The 27,928-nt window shown below is 45.7% G+C and overlaps 1 protein-coding gene across 1 annotated transcript; it reads left to right on the top strand.

The window, feature by feature from the left end:
- The first annotated feature begins 847 nt into the window (after positions 1–847).
- On the top strand, positions 848–27,413 carry LOC139421496 (mitogen-activated protein kinase kinase kinase 3-like). Its single transcript, XM_071172450.1, has 17 exons — positions 848–2,439; positions 11,655–11,754; positions 12,323–12,459; positions 12,621–12,661; positions 14,487–14,586; positions 14,794–14,907; positions 15,059–15,197; positions 16,184–16,314; positions 16,406–16,479; positions 19,026–19,099; positions 20,107–20,202; positions 20,367–20,528; positions 20,757–20,905; positions 22,666–22,797; positions 22,937–23,066; positions 23,235–23,412; positions 24,622–27,413. Exons 2-17 carry the CDS (start codon positions 11,751–11,753, stop codon positions 24,848–24,850), a joined length of 1,890 nt encoding a protein of 629 aa, XP_071028551.1. The 5' UTR covers positions 848–2,439; positions 11,655–11,750; the 3' UTR covers positions 24,851–27,413.
- Positions 27,414–27,928: the final 515 nt, after the last annotated feature.

The following is a 27,928-nucleotide window of genomic DNA, read 5'->3' as shown; positions in this document are numbered from 1 at the left end:
CACTTTGAAATTTCAGCCTTGGTTTGACATGACATTTTTCATAAGGGAAAATCAAGGCTAAAATTTCATAGTGAAAATGACAAACTTCAGAATCCTTTTAAAATCTCAAATACACTACACATTTTAAATGTATCCTCCAACAGGGTGATCAAATGAAGATCCTACATCTGTATCAACCCTTACAAAAATGTCCATAATCCACATAATTCACATTTCCTGTTGCTGCAGGATTCTGTTCCTGCTCTAGCAAACGGGCTCAAATTAAGATTTCACATCTGTAAATGTTATGTTAGTGCAAATTAAGTTTGACATTTTAAATACAAGTTTGCATTTCCTGCCGCACAGGAACATTCTCTGAGAGAACAGACTAATCAAATTAAAATAGAAAATCTGTAGTTTCTTTCACTTTTTATAGGCCATGTTGTTTTTGCTATTGAACCATGGATTAAACACTACAGTACTGCTTTTGTGGTATTATTCAAGTCTTGCTGACCCTATACTTCTATGGAATAATCTACACTTACACAAACTATATTATAGCCCTGGGTGCAGATTTGTTAGACTGAATTTGTTAGATTGAATTTAATGTGTCAAATGTCACTGAAGTTCATGAGTTCAGTCAAGTTGAAGTCAAATGCCATATAATTTTAAATAAGGATGATATTTGGTCTTCATAATGGTATCTGCTCATGGTATTTGTCAGCGCTCTGTCTAAAAAGTTATTTTGTGATGGAGAACGCATAAGTGAAATTTCTAGGCCTTTACTTTTCATGCAGCCTACGTCATCAATGTATGTGTGGATGGTCGCAAGTCTGGTTTTGAGCGCGCCATTAATATTGTGCGCGCTACCAGGAGCAAGAAATCGACAGAGGAACAGCGCGCCCCCGAGAAAAGCACGGAGTCGTTTTAGTTACTGTATGCTTTACCCAAATGGAACACAAATCTGAGTTATTATGATGCGCATTTTCCCATGACCAACCACGGCATTCAGAATATTGAATCATAAGCCTACAAAGCATTGGGAATATACACCTTTTTCTCGTTTTGTAAGAAGCGTTCTATAGGGGTTCCGGTGACGGATTGTTTTTTCTGTCAGGAAATTGGTTGCATTAAAAATACATTTTACTTTATGACTGTGAGCATCAGGACCTGGATTTATGGAATATCTTTCGCTCAAGTCTTCTGAACAGTTGGTGCATGTTTATCACTTCTATTGCACAAAGAAAGCACAGTTTCTTCCACTTTTGTTGAGTTCTTCCACTGCTTATCGGGCATCGCGAGATGGTAAAAGTTCAGTTATGCGCACAATATATTTTCTCGATAAAACCATCCAATCATAACTTGTTATCGATGCAAATGTATTAATTGTGTGTGGTCAACTATGTGTTGCATCCGTCTCCTATAATTTTACACCATTATTCCGAAAATAATAGCCTGCTTTCGTAGTTGAATCTTCATCTCCCATCTCCACCATGTTGTGTGTTGAATTACATTTTTTTTCCACCTGATTTCTTTGTTATAAAACGTCTGGTGCCTGTTTGCAGTTTATGGTTTAATAATAATTATTCTGTACAGAGATGGAACAATACAGTTAGGAGAGAAAAAGGGCATAGAACAAAAAGGAAAAAACTGCAAATTTAGCAGGAAAAGAGGCCATCAAAATCACGGAAATCGCTTCGTCCTTTTCCTTTGGTGTACTGTTACACTGTTGCAAATGGATTTCATAAAGGCAACACGGTTATTGTTACATCTTTTGTGTTAGTTCACCCGTTCCATGCTGACAAAATGTCACTGGGAAATATTGATTATTGAATTGAGAGAATTATGATGGCCTATGTTCGTTTTTTCTATTCTAGTGTGTAAATTGGGCTTATTGTTCCACAATGAAATGCCATCGGACGGTTTTCTTTTTTGATAAAGTTTGGAAATATGGGCAAGTTGTCGAACGTTTTTGTGGTGACGGAAGGTTGACGCTTTTCTTTTTGGTCACTTTCTGAGCGCAGTCTAATGTAACGGATTTTGGACTATATTTCTGTTAAATTAATTTGGCTTTAGAGGAATCCAAATGTATACGCATGTACAGTGACGATCTCGATGTGACGACGTTGTGTTTTCTAGGCCTACTGCTCATTAGAATTTATATTTACTGGCTAGTGCGTAACAAACTTTCGTGGACCAGCGCGCGCACTAGTGCCCCCGCACCTGGGGGCAACCCCACCATGGCGCCCTCGTCCCTCTGTATCTCGGTGTGGTTGTGCGAGTGAATCAACAACAACGACTGGGGATCAAAGCTGAGGATAATGCTCTGGAGATAACGGTTCAAACTGACGCTGCAGCATCTCTCCTGAGCGACCCAGTTAGAAGTTGAACCAGGACCCCCGCTAGAGGGAACGGCTCTCATCTTACAGACAGACGTTAATCATCAGGGCAACAGCACAGGTGAGAGCTCATGCATATTCAACACATCACATCACAGAAACATTTCAAAAGGAATCCAACCTATAGAAACACTCACACCCTTATATGCTGAATATGGCTAAAGGACAACACTCAATAAGCTCCACTCAAAGTGATATCATTTTTTTAAAAAAACAAATTAATGAATAGTTAAGTGTCCCTAAGCCTCTTAAGGCCTAGTTGTACATCACCTGTAATTCTCATAGCCTAGGATTTCTCTCCTTCCTCCATGACATTACTTGATCAATTGGACAGTCCCCCAAGTTGAAGTGAATTACTACCTAAAAAGCAATGATGAAAACCAGCAGACACTGTGGCCCACAAGAACTGGAGTTTAGAATGATACAGATGTAGGATCTTAATTTGAGCCAATTTGCTACAGTAGGAAAATGACCCCGCAGCAACAGAAAACATGAATTATTATGTAGATTATAATTAAAGCTGCAATATGTAACTTTTTGGGTGGCCCAACCAAATTCACAGAGAAACTGAGTTATAGATCTGTCATTCTCATTGAAAGCAAGTCTAAGAAGCGGTAGATGTGTTCTATGTGCACTATTTCTATGCTTCCCATTCTCTTGTTTTGTTTTTGCTTCTTTTACTTTTGGTTTTGTACAAATCAAATCAAAATCAAATCACATTTATTTCTATAGCCCTTCTTACATCAGCTGATATCTCAAAGTGCTGTACAGAAACCCAGCCTAAAACCCCAAACAACAAGCAATGCACGTGTAGAAGCACGGTGGCTTGGAAAAACTCCGTAGAAAGGCCAAAACCTAGGAAGAAACCTAGAGAGGAACCAGGCTATGAGGGGTGGCCAATCCTCTTCTGACTGTGCCGGGTGGAGATTATAACAGAACATGGCCAAGATGTTCAAATGTTCATAAATGACCAGCATGGTCGAATAATAATAATCACAGTAGTTGTCGAGGGTGCAGCAAGTCAGCACCTCAGGAGTAAATGTCAGTTGGCTTTTCATAGCCGATCATTAAGAGTATCTCTACCGCTCCTGCTGTCTCTAAAGAGTTGAAAACAGCAGGTCTGGGACAGGTAGCATGTCCGGTGAACAGGTTCCATAGCCGCAAACCAGCTTTAAACAGCTGAAAATACAATATTTATGGTTATTAAAAATGTATTTCACACTGGTTTAGATGGTACAATGATTCTCTACACATTACACTGCTTGTTTTGCCACATAAACTGAAATGAGGCAAACTATTTGAATTTTTATTTCTGAATATTGCTCCTTTAATGGACATTTCTGTAGTGGTTGATACATTTTTCCTTAGGGCAAAACAAGTCTGACCTTTCAAAGTGGAAATTACAAACTTTAGAAGACATTTTAAAACTGAAATACACTGCAAGTTTGCATTCCCTACTGTGCAGGAAAATTCTCAGCAACAGAAGAGTGATCAAATTAAGATCCTACATATGAACCAGTACAGGACAGTTCTATGCATGCAATTTTGTCCAACTAACGTTTTGCAAGGGAATTTACCTCCCTACGGAACTGAGTGGATGCATAAAGTTATGGAGAAATGACAAAGCATTGTGCAATATTATGATTCTGAACTTTCCCTTGATCTTCTGCCTCCTCTCTTTCCTCTCTGCCATTACTCCTGGAGGTGGTTGTCAATCCATAAGTGGGGCTCCAGCTAACTCTGCTGGGAGGCTGTTTTGGATCTTTATTTTTGTTTTGTTGTACAAAAAACCTGGCAGACGGTACTCTGAGTTGCACCACTAGGCCGCACTACAAACTTTTATGGCAAGTTTTTACTCAAGCCTTGCAGTGCAGCTGTGAACATAGCAGGTCACACCAACCCAGAGCACTTGAGCATGTTAAGCAAGGAGAGACGTGAGGCCAGGGACTGCTCAGGGTTTTTTGGATGTAAGGCACTGTGACAGTGCAAGGGCCGTGGTTGGGAAAAACAGCCTTAGACTAAACACCTAAAAGCAGAGAGAAGGGGAGGGAGGAAAAGCTATGTAAATCCGGTGAGTCCTGGAAATGCCATGCAAGTAAAATAAAGGGGGCACAGCTGACTGGGCTGGCAGTGTGCGGCCTCTCTCCTCGCTGAATTCCCCACATTCCTCTGTGAAGGTAATTAAAATCAGGAGAGCGGGGGAGCAGAACGATGGACCTAAGAGGCCAGTCAATGTATAACAGAGATAGATAAGATGTTTGGTTGGTGTGTCCTGAAGCTATCACCGACCCTAGGATTTCTCTCCATGTTTTTATAGGAGGAGGGAGGGCCAATGGTACAGGCCTTTGGTTTGGGGGTACAAAGGGTAGACACATTTAGTGTGTCTCTTGGGTGAGGAGAATGTGAGTGTGGCAAGGGGGCCAGACAGACATACCTGGCATTCCAGTTAGTGATTATTACCCAGAATTCCAAAGGGCCACTGAAGCGCTTCAGGTGCTGCTGCTGTTGCCCGTTTATACTTCCACCCCTCTTCATCATACCACTCTACCTCCTCAGCCACTCACCTCCCATCTTCATCCTCCTCTCTTTCCTGTTGTTTATGAGGCAGGGGCAGGGTTGACATTTGGCACATGTGCAGTAGTGTATTATTTACAAGAATGCTCAATCAGCAGCACACCTGTTTCATTCCATTTCAACATCAGTCCTCTCAGATTCTAAAAACAATACATTTCATTCGGTTAATATATTTCACTCACCTTAGAGTCCAATGTGTTTCTCTGAATGTATATATGAACTTAGAGTTGAGTTACAGTGTGCTAACCCCCCTGGGCAAAGTGGCCAGGCATGCTCAGGTCATTGGGAGATGACTGGTGATATCTGCTGTGTTGACACTAGTGCCTTCTGGATTGGGTTCCTCTCCTGACCGGCTGTATTTGGATCAATAATAGAACGATATTGATCAGAGAAGATTGAGGGGCTGACCTTATAAAAAAAGGAACAGCAGTGCTTTGGGCAACACTACCTTACATAGGCAGTATTCTCTGATGATGAATCCAGTACGTGTAATAAAATGAAGTAACCAAACTATATAGTAATAACTAGCATAGCTAGATGATATTGTGCATGTTACGGTGCGTGAATGAGGACCCAAAAGCGAATTAACTTAGACAGAGCTTCTTTAATTACCAAACATAGGTAGGCTCAGACGGACCGGCAGATTCCGACAGGACAAGACAAGGTTACAGCAAACATGACGACAGTCTGGTTCAGGCATGAAACACAACAAACAAGAATCCGACAAGGACAGGAACAAAAACAGAGAGAGATATAGGGACCTAATCAGAGGGAAAAAGGGAACAGGTGGGAAACGGGGTGAATGGGTAGTTAGGAGGAGACAAGGCACAGCTGGGGGAAAGAGGAGGAGAAAAGGTAACCTAACAACGACCAGCAGAGGGAGACAGGGTGAAGGGAAAGGACAGAGACAAGACACAACATGACAGTACATGACAGTACCCCCCCACTCACCGAGCGCCTCCTGGCGCACTCGAGGAGGAAACCTGGCGGCAACGGAGGAAATCCTCGATCAGCGCACGGTCCAGCACGTCCCGAGAGGGAACCCAACTCCTCTCCTCAGGACCGTACCCCTCCCAATCTACGAGGTACTGGTGACCACGGCCCCGAGGACGCATGTCCAAAATTCTACGGACCCTGTAGATGGGTGCGCCCTCGACAAGGATGGGGGGGGGGGGGGGAAGACGAGCGGGGGCGCGAAGGACGGGCTTGATGCAGGAGACATGGAAGACCGGGTGGACGCGACGAAGGTATCGCGGAAGAAGAAGTCGAACTGCGACAGGATTAATGACCCGAGAAATACGGAACGGACCAATGAACCGCGGGGTCAACTTGCGAGAAGCCGTCTTAAGGGGAAGGTTCTGAGTGGAGAGCCAAACTCTCTGACCGCGACAATATCTAGGACTCTTAGTTCTACGCTTATTAGCAGCCCTCACAGTCTGCGTCCTATAACGGCAAAGTGCAGACCTGACCCTCTTCCAGGTGCGCTCGCAACGTTGGACAAAAGCCTGAGCGGAGGGGACGCTGGACTCGGCGAACTGAGATGAGAACAGCGGAGGCTGGTACCCGAGGCTACTCTGAAAAGGAGATAGCCCGGTCGCAGACGAAGGAAGCGAGTTGTGGGCGTATTCTGCCCAGGGGAGCTGTTCTGACCAAGACGCAGGGTTACGAAAAGAAAGACTGCGTAAGATGCGACCAATAGTCTGATTGGCCCGTTCTGCTTGACCGTTAGACTGGGGGTGAAAGCCGGAAGAGAGACTGACGGAAGCCCCAATCAAACGGCAAAACTCCCTCCAAAATTGAGACGTGAATTGCGGACCTCTGTCCGAAACGACGTCTGACGGAAGGCCATGAATTCTGAAAACATTCTCGATGATGATTTGTGCCGTCTCTTTAGCAGAAGGAAGCTTAGCAAGGGGAATGAAATGAGCCGCCTTAGAGAACCTATCGACAACCGTAAGAATAACAGTCTTCCCCGCTGACGAAGGCAGTCCGGTGACAAAATCTAAGGCGATGTGAGACCACGGTCGAGAGGGAATAGGAAGCGGCCTGAGACGGCCGGCAGGAGGAGAGTTACCGGACTTAGTCTGTGCGCAGACCGAACAAGCAGCCACGAAACGACGCGTGTCATGCTCCCGGGTGGGCCACCAAAAACGCTGGCGAATGGAAGCAAGCGTACCCCGAACGCCAGGGTGGCCGGCTAACTTGGCAGAGTGAGCCCACTGAAGAACGGCCAGACGAGTAGGAACGGGAACGAAAAGAAGGTTCCTAGGACAAGCGCGCGGCGACGGAGTGTGAGTGAGCGCTTGTTTTACCTGCCTCTCAATTCCCCAGACAGTCAACCCGACAACACGCCCCTCAGGGAGAATCCCCTCGGGGTCAGTGGAGGCTACTGAAGAACTGAAGAGACGAGACAAAGCATCAGGCTTGGTGTTCTTAGAGCCCGGACGATAAGAAATCACGAACTCGAAACGAGCGAAAAACAGCGCCCAACGCGCCTGACGCGCATTAAGTCGTTTGGCAGAACGGATGTACTCAAGGTTCCTATGGTCAGTCCAAACGACAAAAGGAACGGTCGCCCCCTCCAACCACTGTCGCCATTCGCCTAGGGCTAACCGGATGGCGAGCAGTTCGCGGTTACCCACATCATAGTTACGTTCCGACGGCGACAGGCGATGAGAAAAATACGCGCATGGGTGGACCTTGTCGTCAGAGAGGGAGCGCTGAGAAAGAATGGCTCCCACGCCCACCTCTGACGCGTCAACCTCGACAACGAACTGTCTAGAGACGTCAGGTGTAACAAGGATAGGAGCGGATGTAAAACGATTCTTGAGGAGATCAAAAGCTCCCTGGGCGGAAACGGACCACTTAAAGCACGTCTTGACAGAAGTAAGGGCTGTGAGAGGAGCTGCCACCTGACCGAAATTACGGATGAAACGACGATAGAAGTTCGCGAAGCCGAGAAAGCGCTGCAGCTCGACGCGTGACTTAGGGACGGGCCAATCAATGACAGCTTGGACCTTAGCGGGATCCATCTTAATGCCTTCAGCGGAAATAACAGAACCGAGAAATGTGACGGAGGAGGCATGAAAAGTGCACTTCTCAGCCTTCACAAAAAGACAATTCTCTAAAAGGCGCTGGAGGACACGTCGAACGTGCTGAACATGAATCTGGAGTGACGGTGAAAAAATCAGGATATCGTCAAGGTAAACGAAAACAAAGATGTTCAGCATGTCTCTCAGGACATCATTGACTAATGCCTGAAAGACAGCTGGAGCGTTAGCGAGGCCGAAAGGAAGAACCCGGTATTCAAAGTGCCCTAACGGAGTGTTAAACGCCGTCTTCCACTCGTCCCCCTCCCTGATGCGCACGAGATGGTAAGCGTTACGAAGGTCCAACTTAGTGAAAAACCTGGCTCCCTGCAGGATCTCGAAGGCTGAAGACATAAGAGGAAGCGGATAACGATTCTTCACTGTTATGTCATTCAGCCCTCGATAATCTATGCAGGGGCGCAGAGACCCGTCCTTCTTCTTGACAAAAAAAAACCCCGCTCCGGCGGGAGAGGAGGAGGGGACTATGGTACCGGCGTCAAGAGCTACAGACAAATAATCTTCGAGAGCCTTACGTTCGGGAGCCGACAGAGAGTATAGTCTACCCCGGGGGGGGGTGGTTCCCGGAAGGAGATCAATACTACAATCATACGACCGGTGTGGAGGAAGAGAGGTGGCCCTGGACCGACTGAACACCGTGCGCAGATCGTGATATTCCTCCGGCACCCCTGTCAAATCACCAGGCTCCTCCTGTGAAGAAGAGACAGAGGAAACAGGAGGGATAGCAGACATTAAACATTTCACATGACAAGAGACGTTCCAGGAGAGGATAGAATTACTAGACCAATTAATGGAAGGATTATGACAAACTAGCCAGGGATGGCCCAAAACAACAGGTGTAAAAGGTGAACGAAAAATTAAAAAATAAATGGTTTCACTATGATTACCAGAAACAGTGAGGGTTAAAGGTAGCGTCTCACGCTGAATCCTGGGGAGAGGACTACCATCCAGGGCGAACAAGGCCGTGGGCTCCTTTAACTGTCTGAGAGGAATGTCATGTTCCCGAGCCCAGGTCTCGTCCATAAAACAGCCCTCCGCCCCAGAGTCTATTAAGGCACTGCAGGAAGCTGACGAACCGGTCCAGCGTAGATGGACCGACAAGGTAGTGCAGGATCTTGAAGGAGAGACAGGAGTAGTAGCGCTCACCAGTAGCCCTCCGCTTACTGACGAGCTCTGGCCTTTTACTGGACATGAAGTGACAAAATGACCAGCGGAACCGCAATAGAGACAGAGGCGGTTGGTGATTCTCCGTTCCCTCTCCTTAGTCGAGATGCGGATACCTCCCAGCTGCATGGGCTCAGCACCCGAGCCGGCAGAGGAAGATGGTAGTGATGCGGAGAGGGGGGCGACGGAGAGCGCGAGCTCCTTTCCACGAGCTCGGTGACGAAGATCAACCCGTCGCTCAATGCGAATAGCGAGTTCAATCAAGGAATCCACGCTGGAAGGAACCTCCCGGGAGAGAATCTCATCCTTTACCTCTGCGCGGAGACCCTCCAGAAGACGAGCGAGCAAGGCCGGCTCGTTCCAGCCACTGGAGACAGCAAGAGTGCGAAACTCAATAGAGTAGTCTGTTATGGATCGATTGCCTTGACATAGGGAAGACAGGGCCCTGGAAGCCTCCTCCCCAAAAACAGATCGATCAAAAACCCGTATCATCTCCTCCTTAAAGTCCTGATACTGGTTAGTACACTCAGCCCTTGCCTCCCAGATTGCCGTGCCCCACTCACGAGCCCGTCCAATAAGGAGAGATATGACGTAGGCGACACGAGCAGTGCTCCTGGAGTAAGTGTTGGGCTGGAGAGAAAACACAATATCACACTGGGTGAGGAACGAGCGGCATTCAGTGGGCTCCCCAGAGTAACACGGCGGGTTATTGATTCTGGGCTCCGGAGATTCGAAAGCCCTGGAAGTGGCCGGTGGATCGAGGCGGAGATGGTGAACCTGTTCTGTGAGGTTGGAGACTTGGGTGGCCAGGGTCTCAACGGCATGTCGAGCAGCAGACACTTCCTGCTCGTGTCTGCCTAGCATCGCTCCCTGGATCCCGACGGCTGAGTGGAGAGGATCCGAAGTCGCTGGGTCCATTCTTGGTCGGATTCTTCTGTTACGGTGCGTGAATGAGGACCCAAAAGCGAATTAACTTAGACAGAGCTTCTTTAATTACCAAACATAGGTAGGCTCAGACGGACCGGCAGATTCCGACAGGACAAGACAAGGTTACAGCAAACATGACGACAGTCTGGTTCAGGCATGAAACACAACAAACAAGAATCCGACAAGGACAGGAACAAAAACAGAGAGAGATATAGGGACCTAATCAGAGGGAAAAAGGGAACAGGTGGGAAACGGGGTGAATGGGTAGTTAGGAGGAGACAAGGCACAGCTGGGGGAAAGAGGAGGAGAAAAGGTAACCTAACAACGACCAGCAGAGGGAGACAGGGTGAAGGGAAAGGACAGAGACAAGACACAACATGACAGTACATGACAGTGCACCCCTACTGAGCAATATATTGGCGAGTCCTCAATATCTTTTTGTACTTACTAAGTTGATACAGTGTAATAAGACCAATGCTATTGTGCTGATTGTTACTGTAGTGTCTGGTCCACTTTAGGTAAAGAGAATACTAAAATACTCTTTCACTTACCAAAGAAAGCACACATTTTCCAAGCACACTAATCTCTGCTGAATTCTAGTCTTATAGTTGTGTCAGTGTTTTTCGAATTCCAGGGTTTCTTTGTCATAGATATGGCAACCTACTCCGCTAAAGGACATACGAGAGTGTCTAATGCTGTTGTCTTCTTGGATACACTATACACCTTAATACTCTACCTTGTCGGGGGGTAATGGTAAATCAGGGAAAAATGTATACCTGGCACAACTCTGTCATCGTTTTTAAGAGAATATTGCCCTCTTAACATTAACAGTGGAGTTATGACGTGGTTGAGTGACTGTTTTATGGCTCATGCAGTCGGAGAAGTTTAAAGCTGTCAGAATATTCACAGTAAAACTTTTTCATGTGCTTCGTGCCAAATCTGTCAGTGCCAGTGGAGCTCAAGTTTCAGAGCTTTACAACTCTCACTTTTTCTCATGTGCAAAGTTTCTCTCTGTCACACACACACACACACACACACACACACACACACACACACACACACACACACACACACACACACACACACACACACACACACACACACACACACACACACACACACACACACACACTTCAGTGCTTTTTAAATTAAAGTTTCGGCCAGGCCAGGCCTCGTCCCAGAAAAGTAATTTTAGTTTATGTTCCATGCTTTCCTTGAGAAATGGATGGTACTTCAGAAATGACATTTTCTTATATACATTCTCCATGCACCCTATCTTTAAATACAATCCATTTAGTATGTTTATATCAAAGATAAACTGAATGTTTTTTAAGGACGGATGATGTCGTACACTTCACACTAAAAGATCATCTATTGCCAGTGCTACAAAATACGTTGAACATAAAGATGATGAATATGATGATGACTTGTGAATTTGATGACAACTGCAGCTTAGGTCCTGAAATATATTCCCCATGTTAACATAGTGGTGCATTCCCTGCAGGATGTTGATGGGTGACACTGCAGAGTGAGGAGTCTGAAGATCTGAAGGTCTCTGAAGGTGGTTGGCTTAGACAGTGCTCACACACACATCGCCAAAATGAGTGAGTTCCTTGTGTTGATTATGATGATGTTGGAACACACTTGAAACCCTCACAATATTGTTACACATGTCATAAATGTACACTCGGATGAACACACACACACACACACACACACACTTTTCCCCAGCCCCGGGCCTGTGAGTTGAGCAGAGCTGATTTTCCAGATGCTGGCCGGGCCGGCAGGTGAAGGATTGATTTTCAGTGTTATGGAGATGGGGCTCTGGTTCTCTCTCCTGCCCTACTGCTGTGTGATGTCTGTCCAAACTACACTAGGGGAATATTTCCCTTCGTGAGCTAACACATCCAATGCAGAGATCACTCAGAGATCAAACATGGGGAATAGAAATATCAAAAACACTGCAGTCTGTCCTCTCACTGGCTCCATTACCATGTCGCTAGCCAAACACTCTCAATGTGGGTTTATATAAAAACACACATTTTCCGTGTACACATCTAGAAGCGGGATTTATATGGCTATATGTGCACGTGCACACACACACACACACAATTACACTTCAATTTGATCTCATGGTAAATGTGTGTTTCCACCAACCGTTCTCAACTACAGATGAGCGTCAGGCTCTCCACTCCATAATGAAGGACCTAGTGGCCCTCCAGATGACGAGGCGCCAGCCTGGGCCCTCTTATGACACAGGGAAACCCAAGACTCTGCCCAACCCTGCCCCTGCCCCTGCAAAGAGACAGGTAAACCATCTACCACCCCACTCAGTCAACAACACACACTCTCCTCAGACAGGCATGTCATCATCATCTCCACATGACATATTGTTTCCCTTCATGACCCCATCATGACCCTGTAACCTCCCATGAACCCTCTTGACGGGGCTTCTTCTTTACTCCCCCAGGACGATGTCAGAATAAAGTTTGAGTTCAGTGGAGAGAGGAGGTGAGTGGGTTTTCTTGTTTTTGGATGTGTCTTTGTGTGTGTCTTTGTGTGTGTGTGTCTTTGTGTGTGTGTGTGTGCTTGTTTTATCACGTCTTTGTCTATGAGAAGAGCATGGTCAGCTCAGCTCAAATGCACTCCAGATCTCCAGTCAGAATGGTATGTGAGGCGGAGAATGGAAAGGGAAAGGACTGTGGTTTAGCTGTGGCAGCCAGCAGAAACCACAGCTATGTTAGGTGTGCTTAGAGGAATCTGCACACACTGGGAACGGAATATGTTTGTAAAAGTGTGTGTGCTGTGCACGCTTGTGTTGCAGATCTAAAGAGGATATAGTTTCCAGACCAAAACACTTTTTATCCTTTTGTCTGTCCATCTTACCCACTGTTTGTCTGTCCATCTTACCCACTGTTTGTCTGTCCATCTTACCCACTGTTTGTCTGTCCATCTTACCCACTGTTTGTCTGTCCATCTTACCCACTGTTTGTCTGTCCAGCTTACCCACTGTTTGTCTGTCCATCTTACCCACTGTTTGTCTGTCCATCTTACCCACTGTTTGTCTGTTCATCTTACCCACTGTTTGTCTGTCCATCTTACACACTGTTTGTCTGTCCATCTTACCCACTGTTTGTCTGTCCAGCTTACCCACTGTTTGTCTGTCCATCTTACACACTGTTTGTCTGTCCATCTTACCCACTGTTTGTCTGTCCATCTTACCCACTGTTTGTCTGTCCATCTTACCCACTGTTTGTCTGTCCATCTTACCCACTGTTTGTCTGTCCATCTTACCCACTGTTTGTCTGTCCAGCTTACCCACTGTTTGCCTGTCCATCTTACCCACTGTTTGTCTGTCCATCTTACCCACTGTTTGTCTGTCCATCTTACCCACTGTTTGTCTGTGCATCTTACACACTGTTTGTCTGTCCAGCTTACCCACTGTTTGTCTGTCCATCTTACACACTGTTTGTCTGTCCAGCTTACCCACTGTTTGTCTGTCCATCTTACACACTGTTTGTCTGTCCAGCTTACCCACTGTTTGTCTGTCCATCTTACCCACTGTTTGTCTGTCCATCTTACCCACTGTTTGTCTGTCCATCTTACCCACTGTTTGTCTGTCCATCTTACCCACTGTTTGTCTGTCCATCTTACCCACTGTTTGTCTGTCCATCTTACACACTGTTTGTCTGTCCAGCTTACCCACTGTTTGTCTGTCCATCTTACACACTGTTTGTCTGTCCATCTTACCCACTGTTTGTCTGTCCATCTTACCCACTGTTTGTCTGTCCATCTGACCCACTGTTTGTCTGTCCATCTTACCCACTGTTTGTCTGTCCATCTTACACACTGTTTGTCTGTCCAGCTTACCCACTGTTTGTCTGTCCAGCTTACCCACTGTTTGTCTGTCCATCTTACACACTGTTTGTCTGTCCAGCTTACCCACTGTTTGTCTGTCCATCTTACACACTGTTTGTCTGTCCATCTTACACACTGTTTGTCTGTCCAGCTTACCCACTGTTTGTCTGTCCATCTTACACACTGTTTGTCTGTCCAGCTTACCCACTGTTTGTCTGTCCATCTTACACACTGTTTGTCTGTCCATCTTACACACTGTTTGTCTGTCCAGCTTACCCACTGTTTGTCTGTCCATCTTACCCACTGTTTGTCTGTCCATCTTACACACTGTTTGTCTGTCCAGCTTACCCACTGTTTGTCTGTCCATCTTACACACTGTTTGTCTGTCCATCTTACCCACTGTTTGTCTGTCCATCTTACACACTGTTTGTCTGTCCAGCTTACCCACTGTTTGTCTACGTCTTTTTTATTTGTGTAGGATACTGATGTTTGGGAGGCCTGTGCAGTTTGAAGAAATCCAGCAGAAGGTCAAGACTGTCTTTGGCCAACAGCTAGACTTGCACTATATGAACAATGAGGTACAGCTAACACTCTCTCAGACAAACACCAACACAATGCATACACACACAAACATTGGCCCTCACAGCAACCCACTTGATGTAGGTAACTTTTACAGACAGTTTCCTGGACATTTAGTCCTAAGTACTAAGATGCATGTTTAATGGAGATTCTCCCGTAGTGTCTCTGTGCTTTGGTTGAGTCATTTCTGTGTGCTGTGTGTCCAGCTGTCCATCCCTCTGCGTGGTCAGGACGACCTGGACAAGGCCATTGACCTGCTGGACCGCAGCTCCAAGATTAAGAGCATCAAGATCTTGCTGCTGACGCAGGAGCAGTGCAATGTACTACACACACACACACACATAAATACACAGACATACATAAATAAACACACATATTAATCAATAAGATGTTATTAAAATCATATGTAATGGGGTAGTGTGTACAGTCTATATGTGGACACTGACCACACCCCTCTCATCCCACCCCTAGGCCTCCCCATCCCCCTCTGCATCTCCCTCCTCCCACCACACGGTGAGTAAGCAGGTGAGGATCAAAGCTTCCCAGTCCACGGGTGATGTCAGCACGGTGTACCAGCCCTCCGAGCCCAGGGGGCGCCACCTCTCCACCAGTGAGTATGAACAAGCAGATTCAACTCATAGCTGCTTCCTCTATTATTCTGCCTTTGCTTTCAACAACCTCTTTCTCCATTTCTCTCGCTATAACTTTGTTTTACAATAGAAAGGTAAGTGGTATCTCTCAATATGGAGAGTCAGTAATGTTGTATATTGTCTGGTTTGGTGTTTGTCATGTCTTGCTCTCTTAACTCATTTATTTTGCTAGCTTTCTCTTTGTCGCTCTCTCTATCCCCCCACTCTCTCTCATTTCCACCCCCCCTCTCTCTATCCCCCCCCCACTCTCTCTAGCTGCTGTTATTTCTCTGGCTTCCCCTCTTAGCAGTAGGTCCTCTTCCTCTTCCTGTCAACCATCACTGGCTGCTCTACAATGGCCTGCTGGCCACAAGCCAATCAGATTTAGAGACACTGTTAGCATGGCTGGCCAATGTCCTGGTTTTAGAAACACTGGCTTTTTTGGGAGAGAGTTGAAATTAGTGCTGCATGAGGGAAACTGTACAAATCCTAAATTATCTGTAGATCCACCACCTAAGGCAGAGTTACATTTCAATCAATCACATTATTAATCATTTAGATATTTTTCCCCCTCATTTCATTCTTTGGTTAGAGAGAGAGAGAGATCATATCTGTTATCAGTGTTAGGGCCGTATCGTCTTTTCTCTCACATAATCCATTGTTTAACTTTTTTTAGTGTATCTATTTTTTTCATTTAGCAGATGCTCTTATCCAAAGCAATTAGGATTAAGTTCCTTGCTCAAGGGCACATTGTCAGATTTTTCACCTATTCTGCTCAGGGATTCGAACCCACGACCTTTCGGTTACTGGCCCAAACACGTTTAACCACTAGGCTACCTGTCATTGATCTTGGTACACCAGAATCCCATTACCTCATGTATTGATTTCCATTGGTTTAGAACAGTGTCATATGGCCAAGTCACAGTCCTATTTCTTATCCTCCTCCTCCTCCTCTCTCCCGTCCCAGGCTCTCAGAACACAGGCCGTAGCTCCCCCCCTCCAGGCTATGTCCCTGAGCGACAGCAGAGGATCGCCCGCCAGGGCTCCTACACCAGCATCAACAGTGAGGGAGAGTTCATCCCAGAGAGCGACCAGTGTGTGAGTCATTGCACTGTACACAAACAAGTGCGCGAACACACACAAACACACACACACACCGTAGGGCTAATACTGTGTCTCCTCTCCCTAGGTGCTGGACCCCTGGAGCAGTGCAGAGAACTCTGTCTCAGGAAGCTGCCAGTCGCTGGACAGTAGCTCAGACAGGTGAGTGCAGGACTCTACCCCTCATTCTACCCCGGGTGAAAGTAAGCCAGTACGGTCTGGCACGGCGTCCCGGCAAAATAAGTAGTGGGGGTACTCCGTACTGGTAAAACATTAGCCTATCACTATTAACACAAAATGGCAAAAAAAACTAAAGGCTATTATGGCATTATTTAACATGACCTAATGTCAGCTACATGAAAAATGAGTGAATTGACTTTAAACCGGGTGGTATACGCCCCAAATTGTGTTGTGGTTCGAGGAGAACACTTACATGCCTTGGAGATGAGAGGCCGAGAACGAAACACGGGCGGACAAGGTAGAGATGAGAGGCCAAGACTGAGGCGTGCGACCAACAGTGGTTGCATCAATTCAGGCTACAAGTTTCGGCCTAATGACAATGTCATTAGAATACATGTGGGTGTTTTGTAACAGATGTCTCTTTCCATTCATCAGTGCACTGTTGGGATTTGGATGCTGGAATTATTTTGTGAGTGGACGAACGTGTACTGTTAGTCTACAGGACCGCTTTTCTGAAGTGATTATTTGTTTGACAATCAGATGAAAACATGACTGGTTGTGTTTATACCACATTAAAAGGCATAGGCGGTGTGTCCATAAGGCTAGGGGAAGCTTTCACTGAAGTCAATTTTAATTAAATTGCCAAAATTATATAGCCTAATTAGCCTACTCCTGTCTATACAGAAATAAATAAATTCATAAAAATAGGCTACTACACCAGAAAGCACGATTTGGCCACAGAGAATCATTAGCTTCTTTTTGTTTTGTATAGCCTACAGTTTTAAGGGCCCGCAATTTGGGCAGCATGTGGCAAATGCCACATTTGAGTTGCAACTGTCAGTGAAAAGCAGAGAGACCCAGGCCAACAATCTAAAAAAATGTTTTTGTTGAAAAACAAATGGCTATATCTGTGAAGAGATTGAGCAAACAGTAGCCTATCTTTTTTTTTAGCTAGGCAGGTCAGTTAATTTAGAGTGTTTTCTATCCTAATCTGCCAATTATATGCATATTCTAGCTTCTGGGCCTGAGAAATAGGCAGTTTCATTTGGGTACGTTTTTCATCCAAACACTGCCCCCTCGTCTCAAGAGGTTAAGAACCAGTTCCTATTTACAATGTCAGCCTATGGACAGTGGGTTAACTGCCTTGTTCAGGGGCCGAACAACAGATTATTACTTTGTCAGCGCGGGGATTCGATCCACCATTCTTTCAGTTGCTGGCCCAACGCTCTAACCACTAGGCTACCACCTGCTCTTATTGGCACCAGTGGAGAACATCGTCCATATCCCTGGTCAGTCTGCATATTCACTTTATCATTGGGTCAGTGCCACTTTTGTTTGTTTTTGGCCAATCATTTCCTCCTCCAGGTTAGATGTACTATATTGTATTTGATGTTTCCCCTTTTCGTAGGCCCATTATATGGATCAGACAACGTTGTTTTAATTTTTGTTGTATAAAAAAATATTCTGCTAATGTCACCAGTCATAAAAAGTGTAGTAGAATTGCATGAAAGGCCAACATTTTCCTGTGCTTGGAAAGGAGGAGAAGTGTGTCTGATATAGCCTAGAGTCTAGGCTTACTCTATCCATTACGCACTGCATTCAAGTATTTTTTATGAACATTTATTTTTATATTATTAGCTTAAATGATGACTATCCAATCTAATCATCACATTAGGAATAGTAGCCTATCTTTAATACGTCTGCAAATGTGAGGATGGATGGAATGCTTTATTATAAAGGTACATTTTTATGGTGAAAATTAGCTTCCCCAAACTTGAAACCCAGGTGCTGCCTATGTTAACAGATCTAACATGGTCCTCCCGAGTGGCGCAGTGGTCTAAGGCACTGTATCGCAGAGCTTGAGGTGTCACAGACCCGGGTTTGATCCCAGGCTGTGTCACAGCTGGCAGTGACTGGGAGACCCATGAGGTGGTGCACAAATGGCCCTTCGTCGTCTGGGTTAGCAGAGGGTTTGGCCAGTCGGTATTTCCTTGTCCCATTGCATTCTAGTGACTCCTTGTGGCAGGTCGAGTGCCTTCAAGCTGACTTTGGGCCCCTGAAAGCTGACGTTGGTCGCCAGCTGGACAGTGTTTCCTCTTCTGGGTTAAGCGAGCACTCTGTCAAGAAGTAGTGTGGTTAGGCAGGGTCTTGTTTCGACCTTCGCCTTTTCCGAGTTCGTCGGGCAGTTGTAGCGATGGGACAAGACTGTAACTACCAATTGGGGATAATTATTAAAAAAACAAAAACAGGTATAACATGTTAAAAGTGATATGACAAATCTTTACTAGGCCCACAGAGATCATATTTTAAATTAATAAGGATTCTATATGTAATTATATAATTACACCTATAAAAAAAAAGTGTCTGCGCGATCCCGTAAGAAATGGAATCTACTTTTACCCCTGATTCTACCTCACACGTACACAATACTTGTACACAATACTTGACTTTGGTTATAAAGACAGTGTATGTATTTTGAGAAAGTGATCAGCACCTCTCACTCTCTCTTTATTTGTCCTTCCTCCCAGCCCCTCCCTGAGGAAGTCACGCATGCACCGAGCCAAGAGCTACCCTGATAACCGGCAGCAGGAGAACGTCTCAGGTGGGTGCCCAGGAGGAATCCTGATATCACTACATAAGATATAGATCCTCACTGTCACGGAAAACTGTAATTTATACAGTAATTTGAGGTATTATCAACAGTAAAAAACATTGGAAGTTTTACTGTAGCATACTGTAAATTATGGAGAAATTGCTGTATTTCGAATGGTACTGTAATTCCACCTCTGTACTGTACTGTATCTTTAGAGCGCCAAAAACCTTATGACCACTAGTGGGTGTATGGTATTGTTGTCTCGGGCTTATTACTATATTTTGAGGCGTGCCTTGTAAGAGGCTATATTTGTTGCACCCGTGAGTGAGAATGCTGTACCAATTTTACTCTTATGTGGTTAAAGTGGCCCATCAATAAAAAATGTATTAGGGCAGATTGGAGTGGCAGCAAATGGTTGACATTTTGCCATGTCCTTTTGGTCTGTTTTGACCTGAAGTCGCGGCCAGTTTGGAAGCCTTTGTTAAGGCCTCTAGAAGTGCAAGTGATATAAAGCACCAAATATGAATTAATGTGCTGTAATGTGTAAACACTTAGCAGCCAACCTGCTTGCACCAATCCCATGTAATTACAGTAAAATACAGTCATCCACATATTCATTCCGATTACGGTAGCATTTAGTTTTTTACAGTATAATACAGTCAGTTTTATGATATTTTACTTTGTGTCATTACACAGTACTTGCTTTGATACCGTATTCATATTATATCAGATGTACTGTAATATGAAATACAGAATTTTACTTGCATCCGAGCTTCCTGTAAGCTACTGTCAAATTCACGGTAACCCCTTTACAGTGCTGGCAAGCCCCTTAGCAACAGGCCTAAACCACAATTCAGCTCCTAGCAACAATGCAACAATGTAGTTGCAGAGCCTCACGTGAAAAGAGAGCCAGCAGAGCCTCACGTGAATGCTGTATGACTGAGCTGAGTGTGAATCCTGTTGTAGTCTAACCTTCACCCTCTCTCTCTCTCTCTTTACTCCTTCCTCCCTCTCAGACCGGGAGAACCATGTGTATGATAAGGTGGTGGGGAAGGGAGGGACATACCCCCGCAGGTACCATGTCTCCCTGCATCACAAGGACCATAGTGAAGGTAGGGGCACTGTTCACTGTTCCTCTCACCAAACCACTTTGTGCCATATTACTTTGTATTTGACCTTTCCCTGACCCCTCTCTTGAACCATCTCCTCCTTCTCTTTGTCTCTTGGTTCTTCTCTCATCACTCCTTCACCCTTAACTCTCCTCTCATCCCCCCAGGTCGGAGAACGTTCCCGCGGATCCGTCGCCCCCACGGTAACCTGTTCACCCTGGTGCCCTCACGGCGCTCCCTCAACGGCAGCGAGGAGAGTCTGGGCAGCTGGCAGCTAGTGGACAAGCAGGGCAGGCTCCGCCCACAGGAGCGCCCTGTCGCACACAAGTGTGAGTCCCGACCCTACCTCTTCATCTTATATTTACCTATATTACACATATTTCACATGTATTTTATAGTTATTAGAGATTTAATACTAATAAATCTATTTTTGTATCCTACACATTTTAAATAAGGGAGTTAGTTTGTATGATGAATGCAGTGTGTTTTGAGAGTATGGTGTCATGTTTACTATATGGAGAGGATGATATGTATGGTGTATGCCCCTCCCTCCACAGCCCCCAGTGCTCCAATGACGTGGAGGCGGGGCAAGCTGCTGGGCCAGGGGGCGTTTGGGAGGGTTTACCTGTGTTACGATGTGGACACGGGACGGGAGCTGGCCGCCAAGCAGGTGGTGTTTGACCCGGACAGTCCTGACACCAGCAAGGTGAGACAGCAGGGGGTGCCGGAACAGTATGCTACTACACAGATTGTTTTCTGCTTTTATATCAAAGTCTACTGTTCACAACCAGGCTACTGTAATGTATTTATGCCAAGATGACTCAGACTCCCCAGCCTGAAGGAGAACTCTGTATGTCTTGAGTTCCCGTGTATTGTTAAAGATTGGTGCAGAGGCTTAGCCTGGAGCACCTTTAGCCTGGAGCAATGCCAAGAATGAGGTAATGTGTTCAGCAAGCTACTTTACTCTTAGGAGGCGATTATGGAGGAATGCAGTAGGGTGCTGTGTTTAACCTGACTGAGTTTTACTAGCAAATTTTTGGTCAACTGTCTTAAACACAAAAGGCGCTATTCAACTATCTGTGGTCAGATAAACTCATGCTCTGAATCACTAACGCAGTCAAATCCTGACTGAGTGCTCATCTCTGTCTCTGAGAGCAATGAACTTTGAGGAGATTCAAGGGACTTTCTTTCCTTTCTCCCCCCCCCCCCCCCCCCCCCCCCCCCTCTTTAATGTATTTTCCTGTCTGCCACAGAGAAAACATGCACTGTCACTTCCTGTATCTGAGTGGAGTATTTGCAGGGGGTGAGGAGGGGGAGAGTAGCAGAGCCAGCTTTGCCTTGGCCTCTAATCACCCCTTAAACTCCCCTCTTCTCTCTCGCACTCTCCCTCTTGCTCCCATTCTCTCTCTCCCATTCTCTCTCTCTCTCTCTCTCTCTCTCTCTCTCTCTCTCTGTGTCTCTCTCTGTCTCTCTCTCTCTCTCTATCTCTTTCTCCCTCTGTCTCTCTGTATCTCTCTCTGTCGCTCTCTCTCTCTCTCTCTGTCTCTCTGTCTCTCTATCTATATATATATATATCTCTCTCTCTCTCTCTCTCTCTCTCTCTCTCTCTCTCCCTCTGTCTCTCTCTCTGTCTCTCTCTGTCTCTCTCTCTCTCTCTCACTGTCTCTCTCTGTCTCTCTCTGTCTCTCTCTCTCTCTCCCTCTGTCTCTCTCTCTGTCTCTCTCTCTCTCTCTCTCTCTCTCTCTCTCTGTCTCTCTCCCTCTGTCTCTCTGTATCTCTGTCTCTCTGTATCTCTGTCTCTGGCCCCCCAGCTTGCAGCGGATGTTAATCCGTTGTTGTTGTTGTTTTTATCTATTTAGTGGGTCTTTGTGTTGTGGATACTTTGTATATATCTCCATTTCCCTCTTCCGCTCTCTCTCTCTCTGTGATGTGATCTCTGTGGCCATATTCTCTGAGGTAAACAGAGGAACTGCTTTTGAGGAACTGGACTGTTACCGCTAATGTCCTATCTGCAGAGAGAGCTGGTCTGTGTGTCTGAAATGATTTTTCCATTTGTCAGATTTTTTAGTTGTCTTTGTATAACTTTTGGTGGACAGATGACTCATTCATATCATTTGTTGTTCCCTGTCTGTCTGTCTGTCTGTCTGTCTGTCTGTCTGTCTGTCTGTCTGTCTGCCTGCCTGCCTGCCTGCCTGTCTGTCTGTCTGTCTGCCTGCCTGCCTGCCTGCCTGTCTGCCTGCCTGCCTGCCTGCCTGTCTGCCTGCCTGCCTGTCTGCCTGCCTGCCTGCCTGCCTGCCTGCCTGCCTGCCTGCCTGCCTGCCTGCCTGCCTGCCTGCCTGCCTGCCTGTCTGTCTGCCTGCCTGCCTGCCTGCCTGCCTGCCTGCCTGTCTGTCTGCCTGCCTGTCTGTCTGTCTGTCTGCCTGCCTGCCTGTCTGTCTGTCTGTCTGTCTGTCTGTCTGTCTGTAGGAGGTGAGTGCTCTGGAGTGTGAGATCCAGTTGTTAAAGAACCTCCACCACGAACGCATCGTCCAGTACTACGGCTGCCTCAGGGACCACAACGAAAAGACCCTCACCATCTTCATGGAGTACATGCCGGGGGTCAGTCTATTCTTCACACGTCGGCTCAGGGCTGGAGTGTTGGGGGTTAAAGGGTATCTGTAGTGTTCTGTCCTGGACTGTGTCCCAGTCTCTCCTGGGAATAGGAGTATAAACCATGCACTTCCTTCTTGTCTTTCAGGGTTCAGTCAAAGACCAGTTGAAGGCCTACGGGGCGCTGACGGAAAACGTGACGCGGAAGTACACACGGCAGATCCTGGAGGGCATGTCCTATCTGCACAGCAACATGATCGTTCACCGTGACATCAAAGGTAGTTATGTCAACACACTGCTCAGATGGCCATTTGTAGTAAAGATAGTCAACTAAATGGCTATAGACTTCCAGACTCACAAGGACCTAAAATCTACATTTAAAATACAAGGAAGGTGGTTGGGTGAGTCTGTGTCACATGGTGTTACTCTGTCGTCTCCTTATCCAGGTGCCAACATCCTGCGGGATTCGGCGGGAAACGTGAAGCTGGGAGATTTTGGCGCCAGCAAGAGGCTGCAGACCATCTGCATGTCTGGCACGGGCATCCGCTCGGTCACTGGCACCCCCTACTGGATGAGCCCCGAGGTGATCAGCGGAGAGGGCTACGGCAGGAAGGCTGACGTCTGGTAAGGACCGGGACACGTGGGGTTGGGGTTTGGGTAAGAGGTCTTATACACATGCAGGTGATCCTGATTAGTTGTGTTGATAGGGGGGAGGCGGGGGATAGATGTCTCATCTGGGAGTGTGTGAATGTATCTTCAGGTCAAGTGTCAGATGCTTTCCTTGTGCTCTTATAAGTAGTCTCCTTCCCTGATAGAGTGGCTGGACTGCTGGAACGTGAAGGGAGGAAAATAGCTGTTCTAAAAGGGGGAAACCATTCTTCTTCAAGGGAAAAAGTGCTATATATAAAATAGTAAAAGTGCTATACATAAAATAGTAAAAGTGCTATATTTAAAAGATAATGTCGAGAAGGACGGCCTCACTCCCACATACAGGGCCCTGAAATGGGTCGGGCCCACCTGCTGCCCAGGAATTCCCCTGTGCAATCTGATTGTGTAGTATCCCATCAGGCGAGGGATGTGATTGGCAAAGAGCCAGTCAACCAGCCAGCTTGTGACAGAGTTTGGAATGTTCCCGACTTCATTTCTCCCCTGGGGGGCCAGACCAGGCCGAAGCGTCGGTAGGGGGTAACAGGTCCAAAGGGGAGTCTGTCCCTAAACCCAACTCCCCTCACCAGCCCCCTGCTCTGTCTGACTCTAGGACTGAAATGGCCTCCCGTAGCCAGCAAAAGCACACTTTAATTGTCAACAGGGAAAAAGTTTCCACCAAAACATTCCAGTGGGGCCTGGGAAAGCAGAAGAGCAAAGGGATAGCCTTTTCCCTTCGTGCCTGTAGTGAGGAAAAGCTGCCCTTTGTTTTTTTAGTGTGTTAACACTGTTTTTGTCCATTCACACAAGTCAATAAGTTATACGATTGTGTATTGCATTCAATGTCCTATTCTGATGTTTGTGTGTGAGCGTGTTTCAAGTTTCTAGTTGTATTAGTCAGACAGTATGTACAGGATACACATGTACACCGTCTAACAAAATGCTGACTTGCAGGTTCCTTCTCAACAATGCAACAACAACAATAAATAATAATAGATAAGAATACAAACATAAAGTAAATGGCTCAGTAGAATAGAATACATGTTTTAGCATAAGTATAATACAGGAAGGCACCATTTATATTCCAATATTTACACATGTTTTGTGGAAGGGGAGATTGGGCGGCAAGTGTTTAAATGTGTATTTGAGCTCGTATGGGTGTTCTCTTAACCCTGTCTCCTTCCCCAGGAGCCTGGGCTGCACAGTGGTGGAGATGCTGACAGAGAAGCCTCCCTGGGCCGAATATGAGGCCATGGCAGCCATCTTTAAGATCGCCACCCAGCCCACCAAACCCCTGCTGCCCTCACACACCTCGGACCACACCCGTGACTTCATCCACCGCATCTTTGTGGAGGCCAAGCACCGGCCCAGTGCTGAGGAGCTGCTCAGACACCCCTTCTCCCAGATCCTCTGCTGAGGGGAAGTACTAGTACACTCTCTCTGTCTCAACCGCTCCTCGGGACTCAAGGCCTATAGCTGACATCTAGACTCTAGACTTGGAATTTGGAACTTGGCCCTTTCCATCCTAGAGCTCTCTCCCCAAACCAGACTCACCACCAGTCACACTCATTCCTTAACCCACAAATACACATGATCCATTATGATGGATAATAGCACAGTGCCATTATTCCAAGCTGTTAACGACAATTATCAAATTCACCTCTAACTTCTCCCACTAGGGGGAGCTATATGACTGATCAGTGTTCAGCTGTCTGCTGTGGAGAACTGGACCCACCAACTCCATACGAACTGTATCTATTCAGCTATCACCTTTGTGGTCTGTGAGAGGATCACACACACACACACACACACACACACACACACACACACACACACACACACACACACACACACACACACACACACACTCCAAACACATCAAATCTATTATATGTGGCTCAAGATGGGATTTGATCAAGAACCGCCACCGAATGTGCCTTTCAAATATGCCAAAGTGTCCCCTTCTAAGTTTACATTCTCTAGATGGGCTGTTAGATGAGACCCCTGAGGTAATGAACTGTTCATATGGGACTTACAGGCTTGAGCAGAGCAGTGTCTGGTCTACTTAGGCCAAGACAGCAGACCCACAGCCACAGCTCAGTGCTTCAACATGGTAACTGATAAAACCAACAGATGCACCACTCAGTGTTATAGAGACAGGATGGATTTAATTTTTCACTTTGTCCTCTGATCCGTCTCTGATATTCTTTGTATTTTTGAGAAAGTGCCTATTGATGGTCTTTTGAAGACTCACAGTCCCTGATGGAAGCCCATGCTGATCTGTCCTGTCCTCACCATACAACATGGAACCAGAGCCATCAGTGTTTTTGTGTTGTCATTATGACCTTCACAGTAGACCATTGTGATGACTGTGCCTTATACTCCAACTCTCCACTGCAACCCCTCAGTATCACAGCCCAGGGTTTTCTGAGTGTACCAAAAATGACCGATTTCATTCATGAAGGGGTTGGTTTCCAGTTTGGTTGGAGGATATGCTAACTACACAATATTACAAATTATATTGTACTTTGTGATTGAAAGAGAGATTTTATTTTAGTCTTAGACAAATACAATCCTAATGCCTTGATTTGAAAGTGAGTTGCCATTAGGTTTACCAGCTTTCTATGCGTTGACAAGTGTATCTAGGAAAACGCTACTCCAAACAGTGGAACTCTGCCATTTAGGATTCATTTGAGTCAGATGCACTTTTATGTCAAATTAAAGTTGTTGGTTATTGTTCGCCTTACGAAATTAACTCTTTCTTAAAAACTTTAAATATTAAATTTCTTTCACTTTTATTTAAATCCCTATGTTCATCCATTCCTGAATTTTTATATTCAAATATATATGTATAAATATATTTTTTATATATTGACTCTAGACAATTTGAAATCTAATGAGGATGCATTTAGACCTATGAGATAAATGTTGCCGTTTGAAATGATAAATTGTTAAAGCAGCTGGTTTTGCAGAAATTACAACATTGGGGTTTATTAGTGAAACACTTTGGGTGGAAAACGACCTCTGCCTATCTTACCTGGTCTCTGCTCCAAAACAAGAAACATATCCACATTCCTAGCTCCAGTATAATATATTATGTCTAATGGTCCATGCTTTATTAAATGGCAACACTGTTCCATTGGACCCTTCCAGTTGGACTGCCCTGTCAAACCTCTCACAGTTTCACTACTTCATTAACAAGGCCACCGCCTAGGATTTAAAGGCTGCTGAACTTCCTCCATATTTCTCCTTGCTGGCGTGATGTGTGGGAAATAGAGGGGAAGTATGTGAAGTGTAATTTTAAGAGTATACACTAGAATGCTGTGTCTCACCAGAATGACCTTCTCTTAGTGTCATTCTTGCAGAGCAGAGGGGCTGAATGTGTGCGTTAGTTAGACTGAGCTGAGCAGGAAAGGGATGGAGGAGTTCTGATCAGGTAGATGCCAGAGACCGGGGTTCCACCCAACATGACGACTTTGTTTAGCTCAGGGTTCGAGAGACCGACCGGTGCCCAATGTCTGGGGCCCTCCACACTGAGCAAAGGGCTTTCTACAATTACCTTGTTTCGTTTTATTTTCCATTTATTTCCATTTATTTCAGTGTTACTGGCTCTAAACTACTTTCGTAAGTGAATCAAATGGATATCATGTGGCTGCTAGATGTTAAAGAAGGCAGCTAAGAATCAGTTCAGTATTAGAAATGGTCCTGTTATATACAAAGAGCCAAAACAAATGTTTCTGTTAACAGAAGAACCCTGGGGTAAGCAAATGAAACAGGAGTTAAACGTTTAGATATATACATGTATGTAAATGTATAAATGAGTATGTTTAATGACAGGGGACTTGCAGAGCAAAGTCACTCCAGTTTATCAAATGTATTTACGTAGAAAAAGGAACAGTATGTTAAATGACATTGTATTTCTATATCTTTGAGTGCCTAATTTCAAAAACAAATAAATGCTCTTTGTCTCTGGTCCAAAATTCTGACCTGCTTACTTGTTTGTTTGCGTAATGTTTGGTGTACGTTCCAGTCATGTACACCGCTCTGATGGAGGTGTGTTTGTCATTGCAGAATATGTTTTTGGGCCAGTGGCTCTGGGAGACACTGGCTAGTCTGTCCATGTGTGTCTTCATTATCTTTGAGCAGCCAGCAGGTTGGAAAGTCAGACTTGCCCAGTCCAGTAAATAAAAGAACATCTCACTGAATAGAGCTCATTGTTGGGAGAAAGAAGCAACCCGACTGATGCTTGCTCCATCTCTTTCTCCCTCCCTTTAAGACAGAAGAGGAGGCGGAGAGAGCTCTGTTAATCTGTGTGGCCATGGGACAGAGGAAAGCTTGGACCCAACAAAGGTTCCTTTTCTTAGTTACTGTGACAAGGGGATGGATGCAGATACTACTTTATTGCTTTGTTTTCTGGTGATGCACTTCCTCTGTGTGTGTTTTAGCATGCTGCTTGTTCCATTTTCTTCCTGTGGATCTGACCCATGGCCCCTGA

Source organism: Oncorhynchus clarkii, chromosome 12, assembly GCF_045791955.1.
Source record: "Oncorhynchus clarkii lewisi isolate Uvic-CL-2024 chromosome 12, UVic_Ocla_1.0, whole genome shotgun sequence".
Lineage (NCBI taxonomy): Eukaryota > Metazoa > Chordata > Actinopteri > Salmoniformes > Salmonidae > Oncorhynchus > Oncorhynchus clarkii.
The sequence above is the reverse complement of the archived record's forward strand: the minus strand, read 5'-3'. Positions and strand labels throughout refer to the sequence as shown.